Here is a 13,453-nt window from a genome sequence, read left to right as displayed (position 1 = left end):
GGCACCTCCATATATCCATCCTGTTTCCCCCATATATCCATCCTGGCTCCTCCATATATCCATGCTGGCCCCTCCATATATCCATCCTGGCCCCGCATTTATCCATTCTAACCCGCAATATATACATCCTGGTTAACAATATACGATATGATACACTTTATTGATCCTGGGGGAAATTACGGTATTACAGCAGCAATACAAACAGCAGTACATAAAATATTAGGACACAAATCTTGCACAAGTATACCAACATTACATAACAAATAAATGTGGGTAGTTCAGGTATATGTCACTGTTAACTGACATTAGTACACCAGTAATCAGTCATTGTTGTCTACAACCCTTAGGAAATTATTATACATCCCCATAGCAGTAGGTACAAACGATTTCCTGAATTTCTCCTTCTTACACCTTAGTAGGATTAGACGGCTGCTGAATGTGCTGTTCTGCTTCAAGAACAGCTCTTATATTGGGTGTGTATTATTGTTCATTGTAGCCCTACACTTCTTCTGAATTCTATCCTCCAATAACTCCTCAACAGAGTCCAGATGGAAGCCAATAACCGCGCTTGCCTTCTTGATAAGTTTGTTGAGCTTATTAGCGTCAGATACTCGCATACTACTGCCCCAGCATATGATAGCAAAAAAAATGGCGCTTTCCACAACAGACTGGTAGAACATTTCCAGCATTTTACTGCACACATTGAATGACCTAAGCTTCTGAAGAAAGTAGTCTGCTCATTCCTTTCTTGTAAACCTTTTCTGTATGACACCTCCAATTGAGTTTACTGTAAAGGCAAACCCCCAAATATTTGTAGCTCTCAACAATCTCAACCTCCTGGCCAGCAATAGTGATCGGTAAGTAATCTTCCTTTTTCTTTCTATAATGTACCACCAACTCCTTGGTTTTCTTTACATTAAATTCTAGACAGTTAGTCCAGCACCAATCCACAAAGTCAGAAACCACCCTTCTATATTCCTCCTCCCCCTGGCCCCCCACAATGCCACCTACAATCACTGAGTCATCTGAGAATTTTTGGAGGTGACAAAAATCTGATTTATAGTGAAAGTCAGCTGTATACAATGTGAAGAGGAAGGGCGACAGCACTGTACCCTGAGGGGCTCCAACACTGCTCCGTACACTGCCAGATACCACCCCCCATTCTTAAAAACTGTGGCCTGTCTGTCAGGTAGTCGATTATCCAGTTCACCATCCCCATCTACCGCCATATCAGTCAACTTCTTACGTAGAAAGGGCGGCTGTAAATTATTGAAAGTACTTGAGAAGTCAAAGAACATGGCGCGAACTACAGATCCATCATTGTCCAAGAATGAATGTACTGTATGTAGCAGAGAAAATACAGCATCATCCACCCCCAATCCCTGCTGGTACGCAAACTGTAGGGGGTCAGTAAAAGCCCTTACCATCGGACACAAGTAGGCGAGTATTATTCTCTCCAAGGACTTCATAACATGTGATGTTAAGGCCACTGGACGAAAGCCTTGTAGGGAAGTTGGAAAAGTGGTCTCAGGAACCAGCGCCAGGTAGGTGGTCTTCCACAGTTCTGGTACACCCTGTGATTGAAGGCTCCAGTTAAACAGGTCCTGGAAGACAGTACACAGTTGGTTTGCACACGCTCTGAGGACATGACTGGCCATATGGCCCAGCTGCTTTGCTATTAACAAGTCTACTAAACTGTTTTCTCACATCGCTTTGGGAGACGGTAAAAGCAGGCAGTTTATCCCCAATGTCAATGCTGCCGATCCTGTTGTGAATTCTGTTTTTGGCTCCCTCTGGTGGCTACTGGTGGTACTGGTTGACTTTGGTCTTGTGTTTCCAGTGCACCTGTTTTCATCAGGAAATTGGGAGTTTCCTATTTAGTCTGGCTTCTCAGTCACTCTAGTGCCGGCAATCAATGTTACCAGAGCATCTCTGTTGCTTGCTACCTGCTCCAAGTCTGCAATTCAGCTAAGTTGAAATCTTTGGCTTTTTGTGTTTGTTTTGTCCAGCATGCATTTATATTTCTCGTGCTGCTGGAAGCTCTAGTGATCTGAAATTACTACTCCGTTGTCATGAGTTGATAACGGAGTTAAGGTAGTTTCAGGATGGCTGCTTAGGGTTTTGAGGTAACCGCGAAGTCCTCTTTTGTATTTTCATCTATCTAGTCAGAGGGCCTCACTTTGCTGAATCTATATTCATACTGTGTTTGTGTTTTCCTCTTACCTAACCGTTATTACATGTGGGGGGCTACTATGACTTTTGGGGTTTCCCTGGAGGCAAGCCAGGTCTGTGTATTCCTCTTATAGGGGTAGTTAGCTCTCCGGCTGGCGTGAGGTGTCTAGGGATACAACGTAGGCACACCCCCTGGCTACTTTTATTTGCGTGTTAGGTTCAGCATCGCGGTTACCTGAGATACCATCTTCCTAGAGCTAGTCCATTTTTGCCCATGTCCCTGCCATTGGGAATCATGACACGATCCTGTCCCAGCTCCATCCCCCATTCCTGATGACGCTGTGCTTGTGTTGTGAATCTGTTGAAAAACTAGTTAATTTCATTAGCCAAGGGCAGATCCACTTCCTCACGCTCCGGCTTTGCCTTAAACCTAGTTAGCTGTTTCGTGCCAGATCAAACCTCCATGGAATTGTTGTGTTACAATTTATTTTCTAATTTAATTCGGAACACCTCACGTGCATTCTTAATTTTCCCCTTTAAATCACTTTGTATCAATTTCAGTTTCTTTGTATCCTTCATTTTAAATGCCATTTAAATCCATCATGGCCCCTCCATATATGCATTTTAACCCCCCCCCCCACATATCCAACCTGGCCACTCCATCCTCGTCCCTCCATATATCCATACCAGTCCCTTGTCCTGGCCCCCCATATATCCATCCTAACCCCCCATATATGCATCTTGACTCCCCCAAATAGAGCCATCCTGGCCTTCCTATATGTCCATTCTGGCACCTCATATAATCACCTTGGCCGCCGCTCCATGCCGCATCCGCAAAAGGATAAAAAATAAGATTCCACTTACCTGCCTATGCTCCCAGCACCACATGGGGTCCTCCTCCTCTACAGATCCAGTGCATCAATGTTCAAATGGCCGCCGACCTATCAGAGTGCACCTGTTGCAGGTGGCGCATGACAGCAACATCACATGCCAGCGACATCACTGTCATACACCGCCTGCCACAGGGAAGCACACACAAGTCAGCTGTCTGCCTTTGCTCAGTCAGCGGCCTATTGTGAAGGAGCAATGAATTTCAACTAAATGTGCATCCAAGGATGCACTTTCAGTTAACACAAGCGGGACCCTTCTCTGTCCTGCTAGGGGGCCTGCCAAAGCACTGGGGCCCTCCGGATAATTTTCCATTGTCCCAATGGGCCAGTCCGACCCTGCTTACAGCTCTTACAGGTGACTCATGTGACATGTGAGTCAGAGATAGGAGGTAGGCAGAAGATAGGGAGTTGGCAAAGAAGCTGGAGAGCTATAAGTGTAATGCCCACCCAACTGCACTTGTAACTCATTAGCATACAATTGCAACTATAGACCATTAGTTTGGAGTATAAAATCCTGAAGACAGGTTCTCTTCAAATGTGCAGTACTTTAAGAAGGCTAGGGCCACACTTACCAGTGTCTATTCCCAAGCAAAATAGACATGATAAATAGCCACTGGATCTCCTTATACAGTTATGACCAAAAGTGTTGGCACCAATGAAATTGCTCCAGAAAATGAAGTATTTCTCTCAGAAAACTATTGCAATTACACATGTTTTGATATACACGTTTATTTTCTTTGTGTGTGTTGGAACACCACAAAAAGACAGAGAGAAAAGGCAAATTGAACATCATTTTGCACGAAACCCCCCAAAATGGGCTTTCCAAAATTGTTGGTGCCTTTCTAAAACTGTGGATATACAACTTTGTTTCAAGCATGTGATGCTCGTTCAAACTCATCTGTGGCAAATAACAGGTGTTGACTGAATATTTGCATTGTGTCTCTGTGTGTGCCACACTAAGCATGGAGAAAGAGGAGAAGAAAACTCTCTGTCAGGACTTGAGAACCAAAATTGTTGAATAATATCAACAATCCAAGGGTATGTGCACACATCAGGATTTCTTGCAGAAATTTTCCTGACAAAAACCGGACATTTCTGCCAGAAAACTGCATGCGTTTTTTTCGCGTTTTTTCATGCGTTTTTGAAGCGTTTTTGACCCATTTTTTGTGCGTTTTTTGTGCGTTTTTTTCCAAATGCATAGAATTGCGGGAAAAACGTGGAAAATCCGTAAAATTAATGAACATGCTGCTTTTTTTACCGCAATGCACAATGTACGCAAAACATGCAGAATGCATTCTAAATGATAGGATGCATAATGTATGGATTTTTAATGAGTTTTTATAGCGTTTTTATCGCAAAAAAACCTGAAAGTGTGCACATAACCTCAAGGTTAGAAGTTCATCTCCAGAGATCTTGATGTTAATTTGTCCATGATGGGCCACATAATCAAGAAGTTTACAACCCACCAGGGGTTGTCTTTATGCCTCTACCACTGGGTGGCATGACTGTAAAAGGCATCATGAAATCTGAAGATTACCAAAGGAATTTGGGTCGCAATGTAGTGCCCAGTGTCAGAAATCTGGGTTTGCGTCCTAGCTCATGGGTGTTCCAGCAAGACAATGACCCCAAACATATAGTACAAACCAAAAGTTTGGACACACCTTCTCATTTAAAGATATTCCTGTATTTTCATGACTATATAGTTACATACAGGAAAGAAATATATCTTTCAGAAGAGTCTGGGAGTATAAACTGATGACGACCTTTGACACTCTAAATGCAGGAATGAATGTGTCACACGGATTTATGTCTTTTTACATCAACTAATGAACTTGCCCCTCAGACCATGTGGGGTCATCACAACAGAACGAGACCCTAATCACAGGACAATAAAACAATCCTTATCTAAGAATTGGCCCAATATTTATGGACGTAACTGTTTATCACCCATGGTAATTCTGCTTCATGTCACCTAGCTTATCCATGGTTTTTTTTCCCCTCTTTTTTTTTTTTTTTTCTCTATACTATGTTGTGCATAAATATGTGATTCTTCAGAATTTGTTTTAGTCTTTGCCTGATGAAGAGACGTATGTAGTCTCGAAAGCTTGCAATTTGTTACCATCTTTTCAGTTAGTTTGGCAGCCCTATTTGTTTTCATCTATCTACACTGCCATATGGTCATTGAATCTCTCCTGATGAACCCAATCATGTGGGGGAAACGCGTCGAGAGTAGTGGTGAGGTATTTCTCGCCTGGTAGTTATCAATGTGAGCCACTACATCTGGACTAGCTGCAGTCTACAACAGATGAGTATAATATCATCCTGGACTAATATATTTATGCTATCATGACCTATGAGTATCTGCAGATAATTTGTTCCAGATGACATGTGGTGTTAATCTATCACCTATGTGGTTTATGCATTTTTGCAGGGTTGAATTTTCGGTCAGTTCTAGTTAGGTTTGATCTTTTATTTGGTGTCCTCCTCAGTGCTACAACGTTCTCCGGCGGTGTCCTCTGTCCTACAAGCTCCTCCGATATCAATGCCCTTCCTTGGATGTGTTGTGTGTGAATATATTTTTCTCTATCCTTCGGTCTTACAGCACATTGTGGGGGAGGGCTTGAGACGACATGTAAGAGGCACCACACATATGTGTATATCTCTACAAGTTATTTACAGCCGCCTGGCGTTCTGTTTCTTACTCTCTCCCTTATAGGGATAAGCCAGGAGACTAGGGAAAGTCGTCGCACGAGCGGGGGCGCCATTCTCGATTTCCTTAAGGGTGCCTACCTCCGCATCTAGGTAGATTCATCCCTAGGGCAAATCTTTAGCTGATAGGGATATTTTGCATATATCTGCACACCCTTATAGCTTATGAGTGTGTATCACATTTGGTATAATATTTTCAAACCTTATATATTGTAGTATCATCTACTGTCAAGGGGGTTATCGGGGCATCTTTTCCCCTCCCCTTCTTATTTAACTGACCTTGTAGGTAGGGCTATATTTTGTGTCTGTATTTTTGCATTTAATAAAGTATTGTAGTTTTATGGGGGTTTTCTATTGTTAAACATCTTTTCAGTTAGCCATTAAAAGGTATCAACCACTGAGGACTCTCAATTCTAAATATTTTTCTATATAGTTACATAGTTACATTGTATTAAGGTTGAAGGAAGACTTTAAGTCCATCTAGTTCAACCCATAGCCTAACCTAACATGCCCTAACATGTTGATCCAGGGGAAGGCAAAAAAAACCCATGTGGTAAGAGTAAGCTCCACCATGGGGAAAAAAATTCCTTCCTGACCCCACATACGGCAATCTGACTAGTTCCCTGGATCAACGCCTTATCAAGGAATCTAGTGTATATACCCTGTAACATTATACTTTTCCAGAAAGGTATCCAGTCCCCTCTTAAATTTAAGTAATGAATCACTCATTACCTACAACATCATACGGCAGAGAGTTCCATAGTCTCACTGCTCTTACAGTAAAGAATCTGCGTCTGTTATTATGCATAAACCTTCTTTCCTCCAGACGTAGAGGATGCCCCTTTGTCCCTGTCACCGGTCTATGATTAAAAAGATCATCAGAAAGGTCTTTGTACTGTCCCCTCATATATTTATACATTAACATAAGATCACCCCTTAGCCTTCGTTTTTCCAAACTAAATAGCCCCAAGTGTAATAACCTATCTTGGTATTGCAGACCCCCCAGTCCTCTAATAACCTTGGTCGCTCTTCTCTGCACCCGCTCTAGTTCAGCTATGTCTAAGTGTGGTCGCACTAGTGACTTGTATAGAGGTAAAATTATGTTCTCCTCATGAGCATCTATGCCTCTTTTAATGCATCCCATTATTTTATTTGCCTTTGAAGCAGCTGCCTGACACTGGCCACTGAATATGAGTTTGTCATCCACCCATACACCCATGTCCTTTTCATTGACAGTTTTACCCAGAGTTTTAGAATTAAGCACATAGTTATACATCTTATTACTTTTACCCAAATGCATGACCTTACATTTATCCCCATTAAAGCTCATTTGCCATTTATCAGCCCAAGCTTCTAGTTTACATAAATCATCCTGTAATATAAAATTGTCCTCCTCTGTATTAATTACCCTGCAGAGTTTAGTGTCATCTGCAAATATTGAAATTCTACTCTGAATGCCCCCTACAAGGTCATTAATAAATATGTTAAAAAGAAGAGGGCCCAATACTGACCCCTGTGGTACCCCCACTACTAACCGCGACCCAGTCCGAGTGTGCTCCATTAATAACCACCCTTTGTTTCCTATCCCTGAGCCAGCTCTCAACCCACTTGCACATATTTTCCCCTATCCCCATTATTCTCATTTTATGTATCAACCTTTTGTGTGGCACCGTATCAAAAGCTTTTGAAAAGTCCATATACACTACATCCACTGGGCTCCCTTGGTCCAGTCCGGAACTTACCTCTTCATAGAAGCTGATCAAATTAGTCTGACATGAACGGTCCCTAGTAAACCCGTGATGATACTGGGTCATGAGGTTATTCCTCTTCAGATACTCCAGTATAGCATCCCTTAGAATGCCCTCCAGGATTTTACCCACAGTAGAGGTCAAGCTTACTGGCCTATAATTTCCGAGTTCAGTTTTTGTCCCCTTTTTAAATATTGGCACCACATTTGCTATACGCCAGTCCTGTGGTACAGACCCTGTTATTATGGACTCTTTAAAGATTAAAAATAACGGTTTATCAATGACTGTACTTAGTTCCTCCAGTACTCGGGGGTGTAACCCATCCGGGCCCGGAGATTTGTCAATTTTTGTGATTTTTAGACGCCGCCGTACTTCCTGCTGGGTTAAGCAGGTAACATTTAATTGGGAATTTTTATCACTAGTCATATTGGCTGCCATGGGATTTTCTTTTGTAAATACTGATGAAAAAAAGTCATTTAGCATATTGGCTTTTTCCTCATCCTCATCCACCATTTCACCCAGACTATTTTTAAGGGGGCCAACACTATAATTTTTTAGTTTCTTACTATTTATGTAGTTAAAGAATATTTTGGGGTTATTTTTGCTCTCTCTGGCAATGAGTCTCTCTGTCTCAATCTTTGCTTCCTTGAATTGCTTTTTACAGAATTTATTTAATTTTCTATATTTATTTAATGCCTCCTCACTACCTACTTCCTTTAATTCTCTAAATGCTTTCTTTTTGTCACTTATTGCGCCCCTTACAGCTCTATTTAGCCATATTGGTTTCCTCCTATTTCTAGTATGTTTATTCCCATACGGTATATACTGTGCACAGGTCCTATCCAGGATGCTAATAAACTTCTCCCATTTTCTTTGTGTACTTTTATGTCTCAGGATATCGTCCCAGTTAATTGCACCAAGATCCTCTCTCATCCGTTGGAAATTTGCCCTCCTGAAGTTTAGTGTCCTTGTCACCCCTCTACTACACATCTTATTAAAGGAGACCTGAAAACTTATTATTTTGTGATCACTATTCCCCAAGTGACCCCCAACCCTTATATTTGATATGCGGTCTGGCCTGTTGGTTAATATTAGGTCTAGCAGTGCCCCCCTCCTTGTTGGGTCCTGAACCAGTTGTGAAAGGTAATTGTCTCTCATAGTTGTCAAAAAACAATTACCTTTACTGGAACTGCAGGTTTCTGTTCCCCAATCTATTTCAGGGTAGTTGAAGTCCCCCATAATAATGACTTCTCCTTGAGTCGCAGCTTCATCTATTTGCTTTACGAGGATATTCTCCATTGCTTCCATTATTTTTGGAGATTTATAACAAACCCCTATCAGTAATTTATTATTTTTTCCCCCTCCCCTTATCTCCACCCACAGGGACTCTACATTTTCATTAGATTCACCTATATTATCACGCAGGATGGGTTTTAAGGTCGATTTTACATACAGACATACCCCACCCCCTCGCTTATCTGTACAGTCATTTCTGAAAAGGCTATAGCCCTGCAAGTTAACAGCCCATTCATGGCTCTCATCCAGCCATGTTTCAGATATCCCCACCATGTCATAATTATGTTCCAACAACATTAGTTCTAATTCGTCCATTTTGTTGGCGAGGCTTCTGGCATTAGTATACATGCACTTGATGTTCCTCTCTGTACCTCTATTCTTTCTTAAAATTGTAAATTCACACTGAAGGCATCAAAACTATGAATTAACACATGTGGAATTATATACTTAACTAAAAAGTGTGAAACATCTGAAAATATGTCTTATATTCTAGGTTCTTCAAAGTAGCCACGTTTTGCTTTGATGACTGCTTTGCACACTCTTGGAATTCTCTTGATGAGCTTCAAGAGGTAGTCATTGGGAATGGTGTTCCCACAATCTTGAAGGAGTTCCCAGAGATGCTTAGCACTTGTTGGCCCTTTTGCCTTGACTCTGCGGTCCAGCTCACCCCAAACCATCTCTATTGGGTTCAGGTCTGGTGACTGTGGAGGACAGGTCATCTGGCGTAGCACCCCATAACTTTCCTTCTTGGTCAAATAGCCCTTTCACAGCATGGAGGTGTGTTTGGGGTCATTGTCCTGTTGAAAAATAAATGATGGTGCAACTAAACGCAAACCGGATGGAATAGCATGTCGCTGCAAGATGCTGTGGTAGCCATGCTGGTTCAGTATGCCTTCAATTTTGAATAAATCCCCAATAATGTCACCAGCAAAGCACCCCCACACCATCACACCTCCTCCTTCATGCTTCACGGTGGGAACCAGGCATGTAGAGTCCATCTGTTCACCTTTTCTGCGTCACACAAAGACGTGGTGGTTGGAACCAAAGATCTCAAATTTGGACTCATCAGACCAAAGCACAGATTTCCACTGGTCTAATGTCCATTCCTTGTGTTCTTTAGCCCAAACAAGTCTCTTCTGCTTGTTGCTTGTCCTTAGCAGTGGTTTCCTAGCAGCTATATTACCATGAAGACATGCTGCACAAAGTCTCCTCTTAACAGTTGTTGTAGAGATGTGTCTGATGCTAGACCTCTGTGTGGCATTGATCTGGTCTCTAATCTGAGCTGCTGTTAACCTGCGATTTCTGAGGCTGGTGACTCGGATATACTTATCCTCAGAAGCAGAGGTGACTCTTGGTCTTCATTTCCTGGGGTGGTCCTCATGTGAGCCAGTTTCTTTGTAGCGCTTGATGGTTTTTGCAACTGCACTTGGGGACACTTTCAACGTTTTCCCAATTTTTCAGACTGACTGACCTTCATTTCTTAAAGTAATGATGGCCACTTATTTTTCTTTACTTAGCTGCTTTTTTCTTGCAATAATAGAAATTCTAGCAGTCTATTCAGTAGGACTATCAGCTGTGTATCCACCAGACTTCTGCTCAACACAACTGATGGTCCCAGCCCCATTTATAAGGCAAGAAATCCCACTAATTAAACCTGACAGGGCACACCTGTGAAGTGAAAACCATTTCCGGTGACTACCTCTTGAAGCTCATCAAGAGAATGCCAAGAGTGTGCAAAGCAGTCATCAAAGCAAAAGGTGGCTACTTTGAAGAACCTAGAATATAAGACATTTTCAGTTGTTTCAAACTTTTTTGTTAAGTATATAATTCCACATGTGTGAATTCATAGTTTTGATGCCTTCAGTGTGAATTTACAATTTTCATAGTCATGAAAATACAGAAAAATCTTTAAATGAGAAGATGTGTCCAAACTTTTGGTCTGTACTGTACTTCAAGAAGCACTCAGAAATGGATGTAAACAAAGTGCTGGAGAATTCTGAAGTGGACAGCAATGAGTCCAAATCTAAATTCCATTGAACACCTCGTAGACAGAACTTAATAGTCCTATTGGGAACAGGCATCCTTCAAATGTGAGAGATGTGGAGTAGTTCACAAAAGAAGAGTGACCTAAAATTGCAGTTGAGAGTTGTAAGAAGCTTGTTGATGGTTGTAGGAAGTGATTAATTGAAATTATTTATTCTAAAGGGTGCGCAACCAAATATTAAGGCGAGGGTGCCAACAATTTTGCACAGCCCATTTTTGGAGTTTTGTGTGCAATTATGCTCAATTTGTCTTTTTTTCTAATTTTTTTGTGCTGTTTCAATATATACAAAGGAAAACATGATCATAACAAAACATGTCATTGCAATAATTTTCTGGGAGAAATACTTTATTTTCTAGAACAAGGGTGCCAACACTTTTGGCCTTGACTGTAACTGGTACCAAATATCTACATCTTTACTTCTGAACATAAACAAAAAATGTTTGCCAGCTGAAGGAATGTCCATAGTGAGAGCAATTCAGACTCAAAAGCTTAGCCAATAAGAGGTAAAGAAAAGTTTGCTAACATGTAATTCATTGTTAAGCTGCTGAGACTTCCCATTTAAAGAGGGCAACATGATGCTGAAAATAATTCACTGTACACCTAAATACTGTGAAATTAAGTAAAGTCTGACCATTTTGCATCAGGCTTGGAATGAGTCTAGGATTTATTTTGTGTGCAGAATAGGCACTTTTGCTTAGGAATGGATATCTTATCCTCTTATTCTTTGTATCCCCTGTATTTATTACTACATGAATGGATGTTTGAGATCTGTTACTCCACATGTAATAGTTGCACAAGAAAAGATTTTCCTGCTTTCAAAACGAACTTGATAAACTTAAAGGGAACCTGTCACCTGAATTTGGCGGGACTAGTTTTGGGTCATATGGGCGGGGTTTTCGGGTGTTTGATTCACCCTTTCCTTACCCGCTGGCTGCATGCTGGCCGCAATATTGGATTGAAGTTCATTCTCTGTCCTCCGGAGTACACGCCAGCGCAAGGCAATCTTGCCTTGCGCAGGCATGTACTCCGGAGGACAGAGAATGAACTTCAATCCAATATTGCGGCCAGCATGCAGCCAGCGGGTAAGGAAAGGGTGAATCAAACACCCGAAAACCCCGCCCATATGACCCAAAACTGGTCCTGCCAAATTCAGGTGACAGGTTCCCTTTAAGGCTATGTTCACATGGTGCGTATTTTCCAGGGTTTTTTTTAATGCAAATTATATGCCAATTTTTTTAATGCAAATTATATGCTGTGTTTAACAGTACCAGCAAAAGCTATGAGATATCAGAAATCTCATGCACACACATTGTTTCTTTTTCCTGACTGAATTGGAAAACTGCAGCATGTCACTTCTTTCAGCTTTTTTGCAACATTTTTTGTAATGTTTTTTCACCCATAGAAAGCATTGAGTAAGTGCAAAGACATGGCAAAAAATGCAGGTATGAGAGTTTATTGCGTTTTTGGTGCAGAAAATTAAGGAACAACAGGCACTATACTGTATCAGCTTGAAAAACGCAGAAAAAAATGCAGCATGCTTCCTTTATTTAAGCAGTTTGTTTGCTACCAAGAGAGCAAGTTTTGTCTGAAAAACGCAGCAAAAACGCAATGTGTGAACATAGCCTTAATGTGACTTCCCGAATTAAGGATAATAAGGCTTAAAATGTATAAAAATGAAGTTATTAAACTTTTTAAAACACTTTATGTTTCAGTGGCTCGGGATAGTAGTTTGTAGTGAGTTAATGGAATTTTCCACTTTTATTTATTTTTTATACCATAATTGCATTACAATATAGAAAATGAGCCTTACTTATCCTCTGCTGCTCTAGCGCTGCCTCTTCACTGCTATTCCAACAAAAAGTGACCGCATCTGCTAATCACTGAGCTCAATTGTCTTTTTGCAGCATGAAACCTGAGTTGAGTGTTTGGGTACAGAGGTAACATGCTGCAGATGTGGTGTCACGAGTCTGTAGCTGTCAGCAAAGACCAAGGCAGCGGTGGTGAGGCGGTGCTGGCGATGCAGACATTATAGTTCATTTTGATATTGTTTACTTTTAATGCCAATAAAAGTGATGAAACTTTTAACAGTGAAGCTTTATAAATAGATAACCAGAATATCTGTTTGTTATTTCTAGCTCAACAATATGCTTTAATATTGTATCCTAAAGTGTATGATTTAGATATTATTTTGTACCAAAGGTACAATTTATGCAGTGGATGTAATGATGGTAATTACATTTTTCTTCAGATATACAAGAAGTAGAATCTCAGGATTTGGTACCTGGAGATGTTATTGTTTTAACTGGAAGGAAATTCTATTTGCCCTGTGACTCCATATTAATTACAGGAGGCTGCGTTGTTAATGAAGGAATGCTAACAGGTACAAATGTCTGCATGGACAGATGCCTTCTTGTTTGTTGTATACTCTACATATAAAAAAAATACAATGGAAGTAAAAAACTAAACATAAACTTATGGCTCAGCCCTCGTGTTAACTATTCTGCATGTTATGTATCAGGTAGCAACAAGCACAACAAACTCTCCAGCAATGAGTTACTGTTGAGGTTGGAGATTGAGCTGAGCAGATAAATATG

The 13,453-nt window shown here is 41.0% G+C and overlaps 1 protein-coding gene across 1 annotated transcript in view; it reads left to right on the top strand.

Annotated features, from left to right (window-relative positions):
- Positions 1-13,453, top strand: part of LOC143803988 (putative cation-transporting ATPase 13A4) — a 219,379-nt gene that overhangs the window by 61,263 nt on the left and 144,663 nt on the right. Inside the window, exon 8 of the mRNA XM_077281738.1 lies at positions 13,108-13,239. Coding sequence (XP_077137853.1) covers positions 13,108-13,239 — 132 coding nt within the window. The remainder of the gene's footprint in view (positions 1-13,107; positions 13,240-13,453) is intronic.

Source organism: Ranitomeya variabilis, chromosome 2 (genome assembly GCF_051348905.1).
Source record: "Ranitomeya variabilis isolate aRanVar5 chromosome 2, aRanVar5.hap1, whole genome shotgun sequence".
In the NCBI taxonomy this organism is placed as follows: domain Eukaryota; kingdom Metazoa; phylum Chordata; class Amphibia; order Anura; family Dendrobatidae; genus Ranitomeya; species Ranitomeya variabilis.
This window is presented reverse-complemented; position numbering and strand designations above follow the sequence as displayed.